Source organism: Microcebus murinus, chromosome 22, assembly GCF_040939455.1.
Source record: "Microcebus murinus isolate Inina chromosome 22, M.murinus_Inina_mat1.0, whole genome shotgun sequence".
Lineage (NCBI taxonomy): Eukaryota > Metazoa > Chordata > Mammalia > Primates > Cheirogaleidae > Microcebus > Microcebus murinus.
Window position 1 is genome coordinate 16,313,566 of NC_134125.1, and position 21,605 is coordinate 16,335,170.

The window sequence follows — 21,605 nt, forward strand, 5'->3', positions numbered from 1 at the left end:
GTGGAATGTCATTATTGTGGCATCAAGCCCGGAAGAGCCTCCTGGTGACTCCTCCGTGCCTGCCCCCTACCAATCTGTCCTGCATTTGATCCTTTGTATCAGGGATCCTTTGTATCAGAGCCGCAAAAATTCACTTCTTGGGAATTCATTCTGTGCTAGGCACAAACCACGTCAAATAGGCTAATGAAAGTAGAGCAGATTCCATATCCAAGAACAGTGCTTTCGGGCCAGGGCTGTTGTTCAGGTGTAAGGGTGATAGCTCCTGTTTTCTGAGCACCTACTGTACGCCATGTGCTCTAGAAACGTAAGCTCATCCCAGTCTCCCAACCGCTCTGTGAAATGGGTACCGTTATTTCTGTTATTTCTACCTTACAGAAGAGAAAACCGAGAGTCAGCGTTTCCTAGTTGGTGGAAGTGAGACTTGAACCCAGGAAGAATCTCGAAATTGAGGGTTCCACGTGTTGTAGCCTATCGCCTGTGCTCTAACTTGCACCTGTCGGCTCACTGCTGATTTCCATTGTGGCTGGTGTAGACAGTTCTATGAGAGCTCCATTCACTGCCACTCTTGTGTCTTGCTTCAAGCATGCGTCACGCACCACGACTTTGGCCTTGGGCCTTTCCGATAGCCTGGATTCCTGCTGCATCTTGCTTGGGCCCATGCAACGGGAGTTACCAGCCCCAGGGGCAACTCCCGGCCAGTGAAGGTGGAGAACCGATGGACAGATACTCCCACCTCCTTCTAGCAGATGGATGATCCTGGGCGACATTCTGTGTACGTTTTAGGAGATCCTGGTGGAACTGCACCCCCATGATGAACAGTCGTGACCTTGATCATGCATGGCACATTGGCTCGTTCTCGTCTCATTTCTGCTGTTCCCTGAGATCATCTCTCAAGTCAATGACCTGCACACACATCCATGCCTTGGGCTCTACGTTCAGAGGACCCCAAGAAGAGACAGGCAATGTAGATTTCTTAAACCAGGATTCACCCCAAGGATGAATGTTGAGGCCGAACAGGTATAAGTGGGAAATAGAGCTATATATAAGGTGGAGTTTTACACAAGCCCACCACTCTGGGCATGCCCACATGGGGTTGTCCGGCTCTTTCAAGGTCAACCCTGTGGCAGGTTTCTCCCTGGACATTGTTGATAAATGCTCATACACTTTAGGGCTAGTTTATAAGCTACACGGGGGAAAACAGCTTCATGACCACGTCTGTGCTAGGTTTTCTGCTGACATTGCTCTTTAAGGCTCAATTATGTCCTTGATCCATCAAGTCAGCCAATGGCGGGCACTTCTCTGAGTTATTCCAAGCTGAGTTATTCCCTCCTTTGTGAAATTTTACATAGCACCATTAATAATAATAGTAATGATAACAAAGATAATAATACCATTGCTCTTTCTCCCCCTACCCCCTGAGCATACAGTACTATGACTACTATAATACCCCCTTGGAGCCAAATTCCACGATGACCTCCGGATGAGGAAACCGAGACTCAGAGACGTTTACCAGCTGGATCTAGGTCACCCAGCAAAGTCCAAATGTGAATCAGGTTTGTCTGATTCTAGAGAAACTCCATTCCCTGTTCCTCATCCCCTTTTATTATATTACTCCAGGGCTTGCCAGCTTTAATGCTATTGACATTTTGGGTCAGATCCTACTGGGGTGGCGTGGGCCACTCTGTGCATTGTGGTACGTTGAGCAGCATCCCGGGCCTCTACCCACTAGATGCCATCAACTCCTCCCCCTCCCAGTTGTGAAAACCCCAAATATCTCCAGACATTGCTAAATATCCCCTCTGGTGGGAAATCATCCCTGTGTGAGAACCACTTGTTTTAGAGATTAGGGTTCCACACTTGAGTTTGATTGAAGCTCAAGTTCCACTCTCCTAATTTGAAAACCACTGGATTAGAAGATTTTTTTATTTCCTCATTTAGGTCCTAAGGTATTTAATTGTTCCTTAAAACAATACTTTAAAACTCGGCGTGCATGTGTATATGTGCATATGCTCATTTTTCTGGGGAGACAATGCATGCATGGTTTCCAACAGATTTTCAAGCTGGTCTGACAACCTCCCTTTCCTTCCTAGTCCCTTCCCCAAATGGGAGGGGAACTTTGAGGTTTTAAGCCCTCTTTCCCTTTTTTCTGCTCCCCACTCCAATTTCCCTCCTCCCTTGTCGTAATGAAAGGGTCTTGGGCTATGCTTTCTTCTCCGGTGCAGTCCCTCCAGGGGAAGAAACTGTCCCTTTGCCTCCATGGGCTGGGGGCGTGGCGGTGAAAGGAGGAGGAGAGAATTTGCAGGGAACCACTGAGCTGTGGAATAAGTGATCACTGCTTGGCAGTTGCCATGGGAACCAGTAAACCAACCTTGCAGCTAAGAACCCAAAGGCGTCCAGACCGCCAGCTCCCAGCCTGCTGCCTCATGGTGGCTTGGTCTCAATCTCGCCTCGCCCTAGGGGTCCGCAGCCCCAGAACGGCCAACCCTATGTGTGCTGTGTTTCCTCCCCTCCCCTCTCTGCTGCACCAGTCTCTGCCTGGCTGGGTGCCACCCCCATGCTCCTGGCTGTCACCTTGCCAGAGCCCTCCTTTCTTCTGGACTCTGCACTCACCTGTCCCCCAGGATGCAGCAGAGTGGGTAAACACAAAGACTCTGAGTCCCAAGTTCAGTTCTATCATTCTCGAGCTGTGTGACCTTGGGCAAATTATGTCACCACTCTGAGCCTCAGTTTCCCCAACTGTAAAATGGGGAAAATAAGAGTCCCTGCCTCCCAGCGTTCTGGTGATGATTCAGTGATATTATACGTGTGATGCTCCCAGCCTAGTACTTAGCACACAATTACTATTTGACAGATATTGGCTATTATCATCACTGTAAGAAGTTTCTCATTTTCTTTTTCTCCTTGGCAAATGTCTGGGCAGGTGGGTCCTTCTGTGCATTAGCCCCAAAGTTTTTGAGAGCCAGGAGGTTGGTGGATGGTGTTAAATGTATTATAATTGGTGTGTTCATTCTCCCATTCGCCAATAATTTGCTTGTTACCGGGTCCATGCCAGGAGGCAGGGGGAAGTCTAGAGACAAAGATTTGGTGTTCACCCTAATGGGGCTTATACCCTGGTGACTCACACCCCAGCGCATTACTAAAGTGCTCACAAAAATTGTCATTTTCCCCGTGATTGGGAAGTTGAGAGGAGGGGCTGAACCTGGTGTTGGTAGCTAGGCTGCCAGGAAGAGGAAGAACCTGAACAGAGGCTTAAGGAGGCCAAGATACCAGCCAGACGCAGGCTGTCCGAGTACAGGGGTCAGTGTAAACAAAGATGCAGAAAAGACAAGGAATAGCATGGTGTTTGCCTGCACACTTTGGGCAGTGGCATGCTAGCAAATTCTTCACAATTGGCTCTCCGCAAGGAAAAAAAGAAAAAAAAAAGCAGAAAGAAAAATCTGATGTGTAGCATTTGCCAATTTCCATGGTGTAAACATTCCCACCGTGGTCAATATCAAGCTACCCACGTGACGTCACTGAATGTGAATTTCGAAAGAGATGCGCTGGCTGTTGAGAGCCAGGGTGAGTGGACTGCACCATATCATTGGTTTTGGGGGTCCAAGCTAGGGGTTGGGTGGGGATTAAGAACATTCTGCATCACTGGAGATAAAAGTCAGGGAGCCTAAGGAACTAACTCAGACCTGCTCTGGTTGGTGACTTTCGCTCTTCTCTCCATATCATTTATTATTCCTCGATTCACTTATTCATGGCATCGACAGATATTTCCTTAGCACTTTCTGTGTGCCAGGGACTGTGCTAGCTCTGGGAGTATGTAGATGGCAATGCATGAAAAGGTGTGGACGCGTGGATGAGGCCGGCAGGTTTTCTACCCTGCTGTTGTCGCAGTGCCTAGACTGGGGCAAGAGGTGGGTTGTAAACACGCTTTGCCTCTTGGCAAGTCCCCGGGAAGAGACAACCCCACCCACCTCCACCCCTCTCCCCATTGCACCATCTCTTATTTCGGTGGCTCCTGTACCTGGGGCGGGTTTGGAGACAGGGGGACTCCTGGGCCACATGTTTTAGAAAATCTACTTCAGAAGGTCTGGAATAACACCTGGACATCGCAAGTTCTGGAAGCCTAGATAATCGTGACAACGGGCTGAGTTCCCAACTCGTGTCTCGGAACACAATTTCTCCTTCCCCTTCTTGCCTGTTCCCTACTTGGGGACCCACCCAAGTCTTGTCCCCATCAAATGCCACCCTTTCTCTCTCCCTCCTGGCTGACTGTTCCTTCTCTGTAATTGTTTAGCAAATGACACAAAAGTCATTTTGCTGCCGTTCCATAATGACTGCTCATTTCAATTAGCCATCAGAGGCCCGAAATAGAGCTGCGTGGCCCTGCTCGGAGAAATCCCCACCTCCGTTTTGAAATTGGATTGAAGGCAGCAAGGCAGCGGGGGGGGGGGGGGGGGGATAAATATTTTATCATTTCTTCCTCCCTGATGCAACGCCCACTTGTCACATGCCTCCCCCCGCCTGCTGGCAGATCGCAGACTGTAAATTTGAGGGGAAACAGTAAACCTGCAAACATGATAAATAAACATGCTGCTTTTGCGAGGACGGATGCTACTGTCACCCAGATTTACAGTCCTCCTCGCCTGCCCGCCTTACTGCTTTCTGGGAAACTCCGAGCTGGGTTTCCAGGTTACACGGAGCAACTTCCCGCCCTCCGCCCCGACACGGCTCCGAGTCACTCTCATAGCAAGCATGGACCCTCTCTCTGGAAGCGAATGCATCTTGACAGGTGTTTTCTTTGGGGACAGTTATTTATAGCTGCAGACGCCATCGTGCAGTAGGGTGCTTTTGTCTCCTCTCTCACCCTCTCTCGTAACTCTAAAATGGATCATATTTTTGTTTTCCTGGTAGGAAAAAGTGACGGATCAGTGATTTAAATATCTCTCTCCATCTCTGGCTCTCAATCTCTCTCTCTCTCTGTGTGTCCTTTCTCTGCCTCTCTCTTTATCTCTCCATGTTCTTCTGTCCCTCCCACCTTTCTGACAGGCTCAGGATTGTCCCCCGGATTCGAACCCAGGCATTATCACCAGCTTCAGTGTCACCCATGTCTGTTACTTAACTTCCCCGAGCCTCCTGCCACCCTCAGGGCTGTGTTTGGTCTCCCACGTTCCTTGTTGCTGATTTAAAAGGTAGAAGTGACACGTTTCTGTGTCGTCTCTATGCGTTCCCTCCCCAATGCCACCCCCCCCAACTAGATGGTGAACTCGTGGGTAACCCAAGAGTCAACCCAACACCTGTCTCCCTCCCACCCCTGCTTCTCTGCCTGGCGGCCTCCATCTCAAAGAACCCCCCTCCTGGGAGCTGCCCAGGCCAGAACCGTGGGGTCATCCTTGTCCTCTTTGCCACTCCCCTCCACACATCCGGTCTGCCATCGTGTCCTGTGGGTTCTTCCCCCAGCTCTCTCCCCTGTGCACGCCTGTCTCTGACCCCGCAGCCCTCTGCCTCCCATATGTTTGGGTGTCCCCAAAGTGCCCGGCACTGAGCTGATCTCTGAGCACTGTCCCCTCTCACGAGGGTCCCTGCAGTGGTGTCTTCACGGGCTCGAGGCTGCCCCCGCCCCATCCACCGTCTCTCTCTCCCCCCATACCATAATAGCTAAGGGATGGAGCAGTGGAGCACGTGCCTGCAGATTCTGTTGCTAAGGAAACCACTTCCTTGGTTACCAGCCTGGGTAGGGTTTGTCTCACTAAGTCTGGATCCCACTGAGTCACCCACACTCTCCGGGAAGATGCTGGGGGGGGGGAGGGCGGCAAGGGAGGGGAGGAAGGGAAGGAGGGAGCCAGAGAGAGAGACGGAGAGCTCAGAGATGGAGAGACATTAGCACAAACAGAAGCAGAAATCAAGAAAGAGATGAAGATGGGATGAGGGAGAGAGGGGGAGGGGGTGAGGAAGAGAGGGAGAGAGAGAGGAGAAGGGCAGAAAGGCAAGAAGGAAAAAGGTTTAATGAGCAGCTGGGGGACATCAGAGAGCCCACAAAGAGGGAAACTGAGAGCAGGAGTCAGGGCAAAGGGAAGTGGGGGACAAAGTGGGGAGGGATGGGGAGAAGAGAAACAGTGAAAGAGAGAAAGGGGAAGGGGAGGGGGCTGGGCCTCTGGCAGGAAGGAGGCTGGGTCCCTGCAGGACCTGCCCCTAGCGCCCCCCCACCCCATTTGCTGCCCCTCCCCCACTGTCCATTGGGGTATCTTTGCAGCCATCCCCAGGGTTACTGGAGAATCTGGAAGAAATCCCAGCAACTGGCAGATGCTGCACTCGGCTTGGTCTCTCAAGTCCTGGTGCCTCAGTGAGCCAGAAGCAGCAGCAGGATGAGAGCCCGGGTGTCCCGGCTTCCAGGCCAGGCACCTGCTCTGGGGACCACTGGGATCTCAAGCTTTTCTTTCTCCAGTGCCAGGGCCCTGTCACTCTCTGCACTTGGGAGGGACTTTTAGGTCCTTGGAGGAGAGGGCGTGGCCAGACCCAGTTACTGCAGGTCTCTGAGCATTGGCGCTGCCCCTTACCCCCAGTTAATAATCTTTGCTCCACCCACCTCATGGGGTGGGCTGGGAATGACCCAAGTCCTTTTCCAAATTCTTTGTACCACCATCATTTTCCCCAAAAGTGTTCTGATCGCTTACAGAAATCTACTTGGTACCTGGTAAAATGTAAACTGCAGAAACAGGATTTTTTTTTTTACCTGTTTTGTTCTTTTTTGAAATTTCTAGAACCTAGAGCAGGCTCATGGTGGATGCACAGGAAGTAAGTGTTGACTGATTGACTGACTGACTGACTGAATGAATGAATGCTACTTTGGTTCCCTCTGGATCTGAAATATACAGATTTTGTTCCAGAGGCTTTGCAAGTGTGACAGGAAGGGCAGAAATCAGCCAAAGCTGGGGTCTCTAAACGGTCTCAGCCCCGTCTCAGCCCCGCCTCTGGCCCGGGGTGCTTTGACACCAGCCCTGGGTGGGGGTGGGACACCTGTGCCAGGGTGGGACACAGAGTTGCGTAGAGCGCAGGATCTGTGGCACCCGGGGAGGAGGGGAATCCAGGGGGCTTGGGGCTAGATGCTGCATGGGTCCCCGTGCTGCTGCTGGAAGCGTCTTGTTGCACAGACGGTATTTACAGAAGTTGGAGGAAACTGGCACGTTGGTTCAGGGCTCAGCCTGGGACCAGAGTTAAGGCTTGATCTGAGATCAGAGGCGGGCTCGGCGTGCCCAAGGTCAGGACTTACTCAGAGTCAGGAGTGAGGCTCGCTCTCCGACCGGAATCAGAGATGAGGGCTCAGTTGGGAGATACTGTCAGCATTTGTCCTGGGGCAGGGCAGGGCTCAGCCCAGGACCCAGATTGGAACGTAGCCAGTGGCCAGGGTCAGGGCTCAGTGTAAGCAGGACCAGACTTGGGACTCAGTCCAAGGTGACTCAGTCGGTGTGGGGCTGGGATAAGAGATCAGCGTGAGACCAGGATCCTGGATCAGGATGTGCCCAGGATCAGGGCTCAGTCTGTGATCAGGATTAGAGCTTAATGGTGGCCCAGGTTCAAGGCTCTGGGATTGGGCTCAAACTGTGACCAGGTCAGACTTGGCTTAATATTGGGGTCAGACCACAGCCCAGTCCGTCATCACAGAATCATTTCTATGCACCAGCACGGAGCCCCAGAGGAGAGAGACCCTGCCCTCAGTGGCACGGGGCTCCTGTCTTCCTAGCTTCCCCCGGACAGGAAGAAGCCCCCCCTCTCCTCCCTCTGCGTGTCCCAGCTCCCCTCCCCCATACTGTCTACATGGCAGTATACAAAACCTTGTCCCTCCCTCTGGCTGGGAAGCAGTCCCCAGGCACCAGGACCTCTCCACACATGTGCGAGGAGACAGGACACAGGTGGTTTTTGGAGATTTGGAAACTGTTGCGCCGCCCACCCGGGGACAGAGGGGACTTCTCTGTCCTCTTGTACTCTGGTTGGCTTCCTGGCTGCACAGGCGTGTGTGCAGACACATAGGGTCTCTCTCTCCCTGTGTCACACACACACTACACACAGAAGTGACACCTCCCGTGGATAACCTCTTGCATACCTGTGCACGTGCTCAAGCAGGGTATTTGCACGGCACTCTAGTAATCTCTCCCTACTCACCCCTTCTACCCGCATGCCCCTCCCTCCCCCCACTGCCAAGGACAAGAGGAACATGCAGAGGGCATGCACCCCAAAAGCAGACAGGCAGCTTCTCATGCGTGGGGTTCAGACACACTGTTTCTTGCTAGGCATGTGCACGATCACTCACTCGGGGACAAACACAGACACCTTAAAAATGGAGCAGTCATCGCGCCAGCGTGGGGGACCCAGTCTCACACCGCAGAGAGGCAAGTGGACACAAGACACATTTACACACAGGGCACCCGAGAATCACACGGGCACCAAAGCAATCATACAGCAGCCCTTCCGGACCCTGAGCATTTTGTCTCTTTGTGTCTCTGTCAGTCCCTGTCTCTGTCACACACACACACACACACACACACACACCAGGAAAACATCCGCTTGTGAACTTGCCTTACCCAACACAACACTCTGCCACGTGGTACAATTATCAACAAAACTCGCATTTAATGATGGTGTTGACCTGAGGAATCTTCAGACAGAAACCTGTGGCCAGAGGTGACCACCGGCAGAGAACTGGCCCAGGTCTCGGACCGACAGTGTCCCAGAGAGGGCCAGCCGCCAGGTGGGGCGGGGGGCTGAGCTCTCCGCTGCTTTGTGAGAGGTGACTAGAAATTAGCCTGGGGTGCTGGGGGGCGGGGACAGAAACGGTACAAAATACATTCAGAGGCCCCTGGGTGGGCCCCGGGGTTGTCCAAATCCTGCAAGTGAGGGAATCTGGGGAGGAACCGCAGGTCCAGTCCCTGTGCCCTTCCTTCTGCATGGCCAGGTTCCAAGGGGCGGAATGTATTTGTCATATTCCTCTTAAAAAAATATAGCTCTTTACACTCGCCTTTTCCATAGTCTCTCTGCTATTTGGGATGGGCGTCTACCTGCACCCCTCGGCTTCAGAGGAACTGCCCAGGGAGAATGCCCTGGGCAGAACAGCAAAGAGGCTGTGACCTATGGCTTTTGCATCTGCATGATAGGGGAGGGTGCAGGTGTGGCCGGACGGGCAGCCACTGGCATCCGGGCCGGGGGACGAGATGGGAACCTGGATCAATGCCCTTTAAGACAAACGTTCAATGACTCAGGTCCTCTGAAATCCTTTGGTTTGCTGTCTTGGCGTCCGCAGAGCAGTGTTTGTATGGAAAGGATGAGACACCCCATTCACCCGGTCCCTTAAGGGGTCCCCAAGGGAAGCCGGCCGCGTTGGACCATGTCAAAGGGAGGCTGACGGCCTGGGAAGGCAGCGCAGGTCCGCCGTGGGCAGGGCTGCACCTGATCCGGAGCACTCCTGCTCTCTCACCCGGACGGCAGACGACCCCCTGGTAGTGGTCCGCAGGGCAGTGTAGACGGGCGTGTTGGACCCCACAGTGGCGGGCTGTGTGGCTGGGGCTCTCGCGCTTATGCAGATTCTGCGTGTGGCATGTAGCCACCCTCACGGGCTAACTGTGGGTGCTTGAGGTTCCCTGGAAGTGGGGTCTAGACCCCCCAAATCACCACCTGGACACATGCATGGAAAGAGGCAACCAGCTTGTTTCTCAGAAGCCCTGTGGGCTGGGGGTGGGCTCCCAAGGCCAGCGACCCCACGTGGAGGTGCCAGTTCGCCCACGGGAGCAACATGGCTTCCCTGAGGCCACGGGGAAACCTCCTGGAAGAAAATCTTTCTTTAAATCAGAAGGTGGCCTGGGATAAGCGTCGGTGCCTGTGTGTCCTGCGTGGGGACAAGGAGGAGCTACAAAAGCCCGGGCCGGAAAGGACAGGTGTCTGGGGCCACGTTTTGGCATCAGCCCCCTGAGCCCTAGCATCCAGGTCCCCGGCAGCTGCGGAGGACACCCACTCGTCTCCCTGAGACCAACGAGCCTCTTCCCACAAGCAGAACCCAGGGTGGCGGAGACAGGGACTCGGGGGACAGAAAGGGGTCCCTGCGGCTGGCCCCGCCCCCCCAAACCAGCTGCCCTGCCTCTCGGGGGGGGGGGGGGGGCGTGAGTAGGGCGGGAGTGCCCGGACAACCTCTTCCCGGAGCCTCCTTTGTCATGCAGGAAACTCACTGAAGGCAAACATGGTCCCCAAGCCAAAGACAGGGCAGGTCAGTGGGGGTCCCCACGGCCTGCTTGGTCAGGACTCCCAGCCCCCGGCCCCCGCGCCCCGTGCTGGTGCGTCATCTCGGGTAGTAGTCGTCGGGCACGCCCGTGAGGTTCCTGCCCTTGAGGGCCGCATCCACCATCTTGATGTAGGCGGAGATGGCCTTCTGCATGTCGGCCGTGTAGGGGTCGTACTCGAGCTTCCGCAGCCCGGAGCGCTTGAAGTTGCCGTCCTTCTGGCTCTCCACGCAGAGCAGCCGGTCCTCCCTGACGGCCACGCCCAGCAGGCTGACCATGCGGCCCAGCTGGACGAACAGGTCCTGCTTCAGGTCCTCGAAGTGCACCACCAGCACCTTCTTGCCGAACTTGAGCCAGTCCAGGGTGTGAGTGGCCCACCACGGGGCGTAGTTCCTCACGAACTCTGGCCACTCTGCAGGGGGTGGAGGGAGGACGGGGTCAGAGGGAGGACGGGGGTGGAGGGAGGACGGGGTCAGAGGGAGGACGGGGGAGGAGGGAGGACGGGGTCAGAGGGAGGACGGGGGTGGAGGGAGGACGGGGGTGGAGGGGGGGGCACAAAACCTGGGTCAGATTGTGCCGGCCGTGGTCGCCACGATTCGCAGCCCAACACAACTAATGCAATGAACAATCAAGAGTCACAAACCGACTCGCTCCTTTTAGATCTCTGAACACGCCTGCTACCTCCCACCTCAGAGCTGCTTCTGCCTGCAATGTTCCTAGCCCTCCCCTCTCTTTGGGGATAATTACAGTATTTTTTGTTTGGTGCTTGCTACGTGCCAGGCACAGCCCTATATATAAATGTATGTCACTATGATATATATGTTATATATTATTAACTATATATTATTATTATATTATATGTTAACTATATATTATATAGTTAATATAATATATCTATATATTAATATGTAATATATAAGTATTATTAATATATTAATTATATTAATATAATTGATTATATTAATATATATTAATATAATTAATAATATAATTTATTATATATTAATATAATTAACATATTAACTATATATTAATATTATATATTAACTATATAATGTATAACTATATAACTATAATTATAATATATAACTATATATTATATTATTATTATATATTAACCATATATTATATTAACTATATATTATTATATATTATTAACTATATTTTATTAACTATATATTATATATTATTAACTATAATATGTTATATATTATTTATATTAATCTATACTACACATACTATGTTATAATTATATATTAATGAGCACATTAATATAGCTACTGATTCCACTTAAGCCTCACAACAACCGCGTGAGGTAGGCACCATCATTATCTCCAGAGGAAGAGGAAACTGAGGCACAGAGAGGTTCAGTAGCTTGCTCAAGGTCACAGAGCTCATAACTGGCAGAGCCAGGATTTGAACCAGCTTCAAGTCTGGGCTCTTAACTCCCAAGTGGTCCTGTGCAGTGGTAGCATCTCTCCACAGGATAGTAACAGGGCCGGCGCTGGACAGGCTAAGTGGGAAAAGCATGCAGAGTTTTTAGCACGGTGCCTTGAACCCAGCAGGTGCTCAATAAATGCTGGCTGTCAGTTGCTGTTATTTTTATCTGTTCTCCAGTGAGACAGTGTCTTCCCCGACTCCCTAGCCTCAGGCAGGTGCCTCCTCTGGGCTTTGAGACCCCCTCCCCTCCCCCATGCCTGCACCTGTGTCGCCTGTCCCCCCCACACTCTGTGACCAGGCCGAGGGCAGTGTTTGAGTTGGGCCGTTTATATGATAATCTTCACACATTTCTGCCCTACGCGTCTTTCTCTGCTGTGCCTTGAAGTATCCCGTGCTGTTTCCTTTTGCTACCCGTCTGCCGCCTTTCCACGGTGAAATGACACGATGCATCGTCACCCACACTGGGAGGGTGTGTTTGGGATTGTCTGGCTTGAAAGCCAGGTTACAGGGAACACGGGAAATCCCTTGGGGACACGAAGGAGAGAGGCAGCCAGTCCCCCGCCGCTGCCGCGAGTCCCACAGAGAACGGGGAGGACGTCAGGGACAGGGAAAATGGGTCACAGCCTCCCTTCTGAGCCTCAGCTGCAGAACCGCAAGGCAGGCGGTTCTGAAACCCCGAACTGAGACCCGCTGCCTCTCACAGGGTCAAACGCCACCTGGCACCCCCCAGAGGGGACAACAGGGGGAGTCTGTGGGTCGGGGAGTCCCCCAAGCCAGGCTGGGGGGTAAGATCCAGCTGGATCTTAAAAACTAAATCCTAATCCCTTGCTGGGTGATGAATACCCACTATCTCAAGCAGTCCTATTGCTACCCGGAATGGAAAAGGACGGTGTTGACTCATCACCGGGGGGGAAACTGAGGCTGGGAGAGGCGAAGTGACTTGTTCATGGTCACGTAGCCAGGAAGCACGGTCCAGGCGTGTTCAGCGGGAATCCAGGACTCATCTTTCCCAGGCACCAGCCACCTCACCCACTCTCCCCCCACTGCCTTGTACGCAGCAGGGGCTCCATGAATGGTTGTTGAGCTAAATTGAAATTGCAACTGCCAAATTGTGATGCGATAAAGGCCCCTTCGCTTTGCAGAACGCATCAGAATCTCCGCCGAGACTCCTGCTCCTCCAGTGTCCCCCAGAGCACCACGGACTTTTTTTTTTAATCCTTAAAATAGATTATTTACAATGTATCTGGCTAATTGGGCCCGTACTGTTATAATGGGTTAAGACCAGATGTATCTGAGCGATTAGGAAAAATCTAGCATGTGCATGGTTTGTTCTACTTTTTCAGAATTCCCCCACTCCCAAGCCACCTCACAGCGTCCCTGGCGATTCAGGACGGCTGCTACTCTTATGGGCAGAGCCCCGGTGACGGAGACGGGGCGAGGTCACCCAGCAATACACACAGGTGTCCAGGCTCCGAGGCTCAGCCACTTCCCATCACAAGTGGTGGCCGAAGGAGGGCTGCAGGGTGGCTCTCAAGGAAAAGGAAGGGGTGTCGGGGTCCCTCAGGTAACTCCGGGTGCCCTAGCCTTGGATGCAGGGGGGATGGAGGTGACACAGTACCCTAGCTGACTGCAAACCTCTGCGGGACACCAGGCTCCCCTCTCTGAGCAGCAGGCAGGAAATGCACGTTGCCTGGGCACCTACTGGGTGTCAGGGCTAGGCTGGGCACTTTGCAAGACGCCTGGAGGGGAGGACTTGCTAGCCCCATTTTAGACACAGGAAAAAGGAGGCTCAGAGACATGAAGCAATTTGCCCAAGGCGGCACAGTGGGCATCCGAGGCAGAACTGGAACCCACAATTACCCCAGGCTGACCTTGGCTCTCTGCACCCCAGCCAACCCGTTAAGAGCACCGGACGTGATCGGCTCCAGACGTCTTTTGCTCCTGGTTCGGGGAAGCCTGACTCTGAGTCTACCTGCTGCTCACTTCCCCTTCAGGCTGTTGTCTGAGAGGCAGGATCTGTTCATAGATGACTGCCGGGGTGCAAAACCCGGCTCCTCTTACTTGAGCTGTGTGACCTCGGAGCCTCAGTTTACCTATCTGCAAAACGGAGGTCCCGATAAGACCTCCTACCTCCTCCAGTCGCTGTGCAGTGTTGAGTGGAATAAGATTTTCGGAGATCCTGGTACGGTGCCTGGGGCATAGGAGGTGCTCGACAAAGGCTGGTTACTGCCGTTATTCTTGGTGCTGTTGGTGGCCATCCCCAACCCCCGTCCTGCCTCCTGAGACTCCCCATGTGCCCCGTCATTTCGGTCTGGGCTTCGCTCTAAAAGCACAATTGCTATCCAAGCTGTTTCAGCAGCAGATGTTTGCCCACCTCGCCCCCTCCTATGGCAAAGCCTCCGCACTTGAAACTCCTAAATTACTTCATTGCAAAGAAGAAGAATAAAAATTAAGAACAAAAGCCCTCGATTGGCTCAGGATTCCTGGCAGCTAACTGATCCCTGCCTGCAACTCGGGTAATAAAGCCGAGGAGCATCCGTGACGAGTGCTGGTTCTGCCGGGACTGTCGCACAGGTGTGCGTGGCGGGGCGCAGGCTGGCCGTCCTGCGCTCCATCCTCTTGTTGACGGAGGAACTGGGGCCTGATTAATAGCTTAACTGTCCTTAATTCCCCACGGAATCATTAAACACGCTATCTGTTTCATTAAACAGATCCAGGACAATTCACCTTGTGTAATCATATCACATAAAATTTTGCTCTGGATTCACTCCAGGGAGACTGTAAAATTAACATTATGGAACCAAAAGGGGGGGGGAGGGGGTGTTGTAGAAGCCTCGATGGAGCTCTAATTGGGAAGGGAACGAGGGGACTGTGGGGTGGGCATGCTCAGTCGCCGGGTGACCTCCGGTCTTCCGGGATGACCTTCACATTCCGTCGCCAAGGGCATCTCAAAGCGGCAATTCCCAAAGTTTAGAGTGCGCACAAAGCCCCCCGGGAGAATCTTGTTAAAATGCACATTCCGATCCAGGAAGCCTTGGGTGGGGGCCCCCAGGTGACGGTGATGCCACTGATCCACAGACCACATTTGTTCGAGAGCAAGGGCTTAAAGCGGTGGTGTTTAAACTGGGCTGCAGGTCAGAACCACGAGGAAGGTTTGTTAAATCACAGCCTGCAGGGGCCACCATCTCCATCCGGTAGGTCTGGGGTGGGGCCTGGGAATCTGCATTTCTAAGGTCTTGTGTGATGCAGATGCTGCTGTTTCAGAGACCCCAAAGCAAGGGTCCCGAACTGCAGTGCCCACCGAGGCCAGAGGGCGAATGCAAACGAGAGAAAGGGGCTGATGGGGACGTGGGGTTCTGTTCCTTGGGGGGCAGAGCAGAAGGGCTGCCGGAGCCCTTCAGACCCGAGTCGGGCCTTTAGGGGGTGCTTGCAGGAGACCCCTTCTCCCATCCCAGATAAATGTGGGCCCCCAATATGAGATGCATTGCTCCCCCAAACTCGCTGCAGCCTCTTGGTTCAGCTTGATTGCCCCCTTAGCGCTGGTTTGAAGCTCCCGGCTGTCTTGGTTAAGGAAAAAGAGGGGAGACGGCTCCTGGGGATGAGGGGGGCTGTCTGAACCTAAGACAGGGCTGTCGGGAAGAGGAGAGCCTCTGCATGTACCAGAGGGTCAGCAACATCTCAGGGCAAGAGTCGAACCTGGTGGCTCATGCCTGGGATCGAATCCCAGCTCAGTGCATGCCCGGGGCCTTAGCCGAGTGCCTTGCCCCTTACTGCGACCGTTTTGTCGCCTGTACAACAGAGCGCCACCGAACCGCTTCAGCCTTTCGTATGAGACAGCAAATGCCAAGTGCCCACATGAGCTTCCTGCGTAAGTCCCTTCTCTGTTCACTCGGGCCACAGGGTGCCTGGGAGGCAGAAGAACTAAGTCCAGGGGCCTGGACCCACCGTGGGGGTCTCTGCCTCTTTGCGGGCCTCAGTTTCCCCATGCAGAAACAGAGAATCAGTGGTTCTCAGCCCTGCTTGCATGTCAGAAGCAGCCGGGGCAGCCGGGGAACTTCACAAAGGACTGATGTCCAGGCGCCCCCCCCAGGCATGGCGCAGGGCGCAGCCGGGCACTGGGGTGCCCACACTCCTCCAGCCAGCTCCATAGAGAGGACAAAGCTAGGCAGGGGTCAAATCTGCTGGTGGTGGGCGTAGGTCAGCAGGGTGGTTCCTAGGGCCAGAGAAGCCGGGGCACCAATCAGGGGCAGGGACTGCTTTGTACTCACTCTTGACGCTGGGAATCCAGGACCAGGGAACGTTGAGGCACACCCAGCAACAATATAGCTTGTAAAAAGGTGGACTTCTTACATTCCCGCCATTTTGTTATCCCCGTTTTATAGATGGGACAACCTAAGTTCAGAGGGGTCAAGGATCTCCTCCAGGAAGTGGTGGAGCTGGGACTTGAACCCAGGAGCTAGTGCTGCTTAACTCATGTGCTTTTCCACCGTGCTACATAACAGCCCAGAGCACAGACAGGGAGGTCTACCACAGGCAGGAAGCGGAGCCCGGCAGGCACCCCCTCCAGGATGCCCTCTGGGATTCCTTGCGGGGGTCAGCGCCCCCTGCAGGCCGCCCCGCCCAGACAGCTCCGCCCCCACCTGTCCCCATGCACTGCCCCGGCTGTACCTTTGCCCTTCCAGTGGGCGTGGGCCGCGAAGCCGATGTGGCCGCCGTACTTGCGGTTGAACTCGGCCATGAGGGCCTTGTAGGGGTTGCGGATGAGCAGGATGGCGGCGTCGAAGGCCTCGATCTCCTTCTGGCCACTCTCGTGCGTCTTGATGCAGATGGTGCGCCCGCTGCGCCAGTGGTCCCGCTCGCCTTTAAACCCTGCCCGCAGCCGGAGGTGGGAACACCACAGACAGGTGAGCAGGGGCGGCGGGAAGCCCGCTCCACACCGCCCCCTACCGGGCCACCTCAGGAACCCTTGCTCGCTCACTTACTCACGCATGCATTTATTGAGCACCTACTATGTGCCGGGCACTGTGCTGGGATCTGAGGTGTAAAATGATTTGCAAAAAAAAAAAAAAATTCATGGGTCTTGGTCTTTTTGAGAGTCAGATTACTCACACAATGACACAGATAAATGTAAAGCCACTGCCGTGGTTAGTGCCACAAGGAGGATTAATGCTCAGGTGCTCCCAGAGGGGCCTGTGGGCAGGTGTGGGGTGATCCGTGGATGGGTAGAGTCCATATCCCCCCCGCTGGTGTCCGGCATGGCCCTGGGTCTTGCTTTGGCCCATGGAATGAGGGCAGAGGTAGGTCTCAATGGATGCTGCACATGTTTCATCCCATGAAGAAGGGCGTGCCCTGGGGCTGGGAGTGAAGGACGGCATTGGTCCCAGGTGGTGAGAGACTCAGAGAACAGACATGGCCCCACCCTGCAGCCTGGACCGGAGCCGCCCAGTCAGCTCAACCACAGTCACCAACCTAGTCCAGGAGCATCTGGAAAGGTTTCTTGGGGCAGGAGGTGCTTACACATAGAACTGAAAAATGAGAAAAAAAACCTCCCTAGCCCCCAAAGGTAGGGATGGGAAGACCAGGGGGTGGAAACGGCAGGTGCAAAGGGCCTGTGGTGTGTGAGAAGAAACGTGTCACGTACAAGTGCCAGCCGAGGGAGCTCAGAGAGCAAGAGGGGAGCCGTGTGGCTGGACAGGGTCACAGGGCTGTGACGAAGAGGTCGGTACTAGGCCAGAAAGACTGGGCAGCCCTTTTGAGGACTTAAGCAAAAGGAAGGAGGGACACGATCGGGTTTTCGTTTCAGAAGCCAATGGGCTGAGAGAAGTTCTGTGCAGCTAGAGGGTGAGGAGATGCTTCTATAGCAATGGCTCAGAGCTGGGCAGTGTCTGAGTTCTTCCCGTGTTATTAAGCCATTCAATTTTCTCAACAATCCTATGCAGGGTTTTACAGATGGGGAAAGTGAGGCAGAGAGGTCAGATAATTCACCCATGTTACAGAGCTAGGGAGAGGCAGAGCTGGGCTACAAACCCAGGTCACCCATCCTCCTGGGACTGTGTTGTTCACTGTCTAAGCACCCACGTTCACAAGAGCCCGGGCATTTGGATGCAATCTTGATGGCCAAGTAGACATGTCATTGTCCTAGGCCTTCAAGATACTGGCTGTGTTTGCAGCTCAATGCAGAGTGATTCTGGAGATCATGTCACCTCTCTGGGCCTCAGTCTCCTCATCTGTAAAATGGAACCGGCACCTTCTCCTTCACAAGGCCATCGTGAGAGGTCAGCGAGGTGCACAGCGAGACTCCAATAAAAACAGCAACCGGTGGAGATGAAAATCAGGCACGAAATCATGAGCAGAGAAGCCATCCGTCTCATCAAACCCTGGAGTATAGTTTCTTCCCTTCCTGCCCCTGGGACTTGCCAAGTCAAGCTACCTGCGGTTATCCTAGACTTGCAAATTAGCACTGGCCTGTGCCCATACGAAAATCCAACCCCACAGCCTTTGAGGATGACGAGAAGCGCAGTATCAAGGGGGAAAATCGGCTCTTGAAAGCAATGAGGAGCAGGATGTGGGGGCTTAAGAGAGAGCGTGGGACAGAAACGTTTATCCGCAAGGCGACTCTGGATATGATTTCACGTTACGGGTCCCATTGGCAGAGCTCTGCACGACACGAACAAAGGACTTTCCATCGCGATGGCATTTTATCTCTATCCACATCTCTTTCGCTATGAGCACAGCAATGACAAGACACAGGCAGGGGGTGTATAAGAACCTACACAGATTCTCAAAGAGGAAAAATCATTTGTCAGAAATGCAGAAGAATGGTCAAACTATTAATATTTTAAATCAGTTCTTTTTTTTTTTAATTTTATTTTTTATTTTTATTGAGACAGAGTCTCGCTTTGTTGCCCAGGTTAGAATGAGTGCCGTGGCGTCAGCCTAGCTCACAGCAACCTCAAATTCCTGGGCTCCAGCAATTCTCTTGCCTCAGCCTCCCGAGTAGCTGGGACTACAGGCATGCGCCACCATGCCCGGCTAATTTTTTCTATATATATTAGTTAGTCAATTAATTTCTTTCTCTTTATAGTGGAGACGGGGGTCTCGCTCTTGCTCAGGCTGGTTTCGAACTCCTGACCTGGAGCAATCTGCACGCCTTGGCCTCCCAGAGTGCTAGGATTATAGGCGTGAGCCACCTCGCCCGGCCTTAAATCAGTTCTGTGCATCCTGAGACCTAAGTGTTACCTCTTCGCCCATGATGGGGTCAACCTCGCACGGTAGTTATCAAGATTAAAAAACAAGCAAACAAAACCCAAGGAAAACCATGAATACTGGGAAAGACCTGCTCCAGGTTCCAGACTTTGGTTAGTTTCTAGGGAGCATTGGAAACGTAGGGAATTGGGGGAAATTCCATTTAGCGAGGTGTCTCCCCGGGAGAGAAGAGCTCTGTGTCTGGAGAGGAGCCTTGGAAAAGTCACAACAACAGACAGTTGCTCAGTTGTCCTCTAAGGAGGGCCCAACCAGGTAAGTGCTAGGAAACTGGGGATGCAAGTTTGGGTCCGAGTGGAATTGCTGAACTCCACCACCAGGGGCGCCCCTTCTCCATCCTTCCCCAACACAGCACCCAGCACCTCCATGATATAAACGTGGCATATAAAATCCTATTACTTTTAAGAGTCACCAAAATATCAGATTACCTGGGACACCCACCTGACCCTCGGACTCTGAGGGGCTGAACAAGTACCCCAGGATTTGGAGAGACAATTTTGTGGGTTCAAGGCCATGGGGAGAACAAGATATGGCTTCCCCTTCTCTCTTCCGACTCCCCAATTACTATAGTTGTGTATGCATTTTGCAGTTAGGGAAACTGAGGCACGGAGCAGGGAAGTGGCAGAGACTCCACATCTTTGCATGCCCTGGAGTTTACTGGGGCAGGAAAAGTCCTATTGTGGCTCCGGGCATGGACATCCTGAAAACTGGTGGTCCCATAGGACAATGAGATTTGTTTTGGCCATGAGACAGTTCTTGGAAATTCAAGGCCTGTGTCCGCTGGGCTGGGAGGCTGCCTCGTGCATTCCCTGCCCCATCTGTGGGCCTCCCACAGCTGGGGAAAGGCCTGCATACCGGCCTCAGGACATCATCCCACCCCGCCCTTTTCTGTGTCCCCTCCCTTCTTCTGTGTCCCCTCTCTGAGAAGTCAGGACTCTGGCTGCTGCCAGATCACAGAGCTCTAGGCTGCACTCAGGGCTGCGGGCTCCCTGGGAGGGGGCCAGGGTGGGGATGAAACTCAGGCAAAGGGCAAGGTGGGAGGAGCAGGACAGAAGTGGGGACCGAGACCAAGCAAGGGGGGAGGTGCAGCGGCGGGGAGAAGGACAGACACAAATGAAATGAGACAGAGACAGAGAGGGAGCAGAGGGAGACAGAGAAAAGCAGAGACACGTACAGGACGGAGGTAGACTTGCAGAGAGAGACAGGATGATCAAAAAAGAGACAGCGATTTTTGCCGCTTCCTGTGCCCACGTGTGCCCATCAATCAGTTCTAAACGGCCCGACGGGGGATGGACACAGGTGCAGACGGCAAACCACCCTGGGGAGGGGGACGAGAGGCAGACTCAAGTGGGCCGGAGCCCCTGGGTCCAGGAGGGGAGCGTCCCTACGGCCCTTCCTTTATTCACTCCCTCCCTCCCTCCCTCCCTCTTTCTCCAGCACCTGCGCCCTTTGCCCAAGTGCGGGAAGAGAGGGCTGCAGAAAACACAGAGGAAGGAGAGGAAATGTCAAGCAGGCATGAGATGTAGCAGGGAGGTCACCCGCCTGACACCGGCTTCTTACAAGAGAGGGACCCGGCTCTCGGGTGGGGGGAGCGTGTCCCCAGCCACCCCGCACGGCAGCAGCGGGAGTAAGGGTGCTCGAAAGGATTCCATCAGCTCAGGGCACAGACGCCACCCTCCACACCCTCCCACCAAGGCCCCCAGAAACACGAGAGCCACCGATGACCTCCTACACGTCCCACCTCACTGTCCCCTTCTCCCCACCATTGCCACTCACCCAGATGACCCTGTGGCCTCCTAAATACCCCCAGTCCAAAGCCGTGGCCAGGGGGGTGATTCAAACGAGCACCCTGTCTCTAACACCCTCAATAATCCACCCCAGCCCCACCCCAGCCCCTCAGGATACTGTCCCCGGCTTTCAGAAGGGCATTCCCGGTGCTCTGCCATCTCCAGTCCTGGCTGCTCCTCCTGTCCCCCCCGCCAGCCGCCAGCCCTTCCCCTGTCCCCGCCCAACGACAACCTAACTGCTGTGTTCAGCCAGCACCCTGCGCGGCACCCCCCTCCTCCCTGTCCTTTGGGGTGAGCCTTACCCATCTTCTGCACACCCCCTCCCCCCCAAGACTGAGCCAGAAAAAAACATATAAAGCCACCTGTCACGGCGCTGGCCCATTGCAGATATTCACTAAGTGCCCAGAAGGATTCCTCTTCTTAACAGTGACACGAATGTGTTCCTGGTAGAAAGGGCTTCAGTGAAGCAATGCTGGGGTACCAGGAGAGTGAAGGGGCCACCTGAGTCTGCCAGAGACACTGCAGAGGGGGTGTCGGGGCTGCCCGGGCCGGTGAGCAAGGCACAAGCATGGTGGCAGCAGGACCGATGTCCCAGGAACCGCACGTGCAGCTCTCTGGTGTGTCCGTCACTCCAAAGAGCTCATTAGACCTGGCGGCTGATGTCTCAAAGGGACCACAGAGTCCCCGCCTGGGGTGGGGGACAACCGGGGCGGAGAAGTTCCCCTCCTCCGCAAGGGTACCAGGATTTCAGCTGCAAAGGTGACGTGGGGAGGGGCTTGGGAGTTAGCCAGATTGACTCAGGCTGTTGGGGAGTCGTGGCTGGGGAGGGGGTGTCCTTCTCTTTGCCGGGGCTCCACTG

At 53.9% G+C, this 21,605-nt stretch overlaps 1 protein-coding gene across 2 annotated transcripts in view; it reads right to left on the bottom strand.

The window, feature by feature from the left end:
• Positions 1-8,484: 8,484 nt before the first annotated feature.
• WSCD2 (WSC domain containing 2) overlaps positions 8,485-21,605 on the bottom strand; it is a 113,057-nt gene continuing 99,936 nt past the window's right edge. For both annotated transcript variants that reach the window (XM_075996646.1, XM_075996647.1), the window contains exons 8-9: positions 16,365-16,565; positions 8,485-10,668 (exon numbers count right to left, since the gene is read on the bottom strand). In XM_075996646.1, coding sequence (XP_075852761.1) covers positions 10,316-10,668; positions 16,365-16,565 — 554 coding nt within the window. In that variant the 3' untranslated portion in view covers positions 8,485-10,315. The remainder of the gene's footprint in view (positions 10,669-16,364; positions 16,566-21,605) is intronic.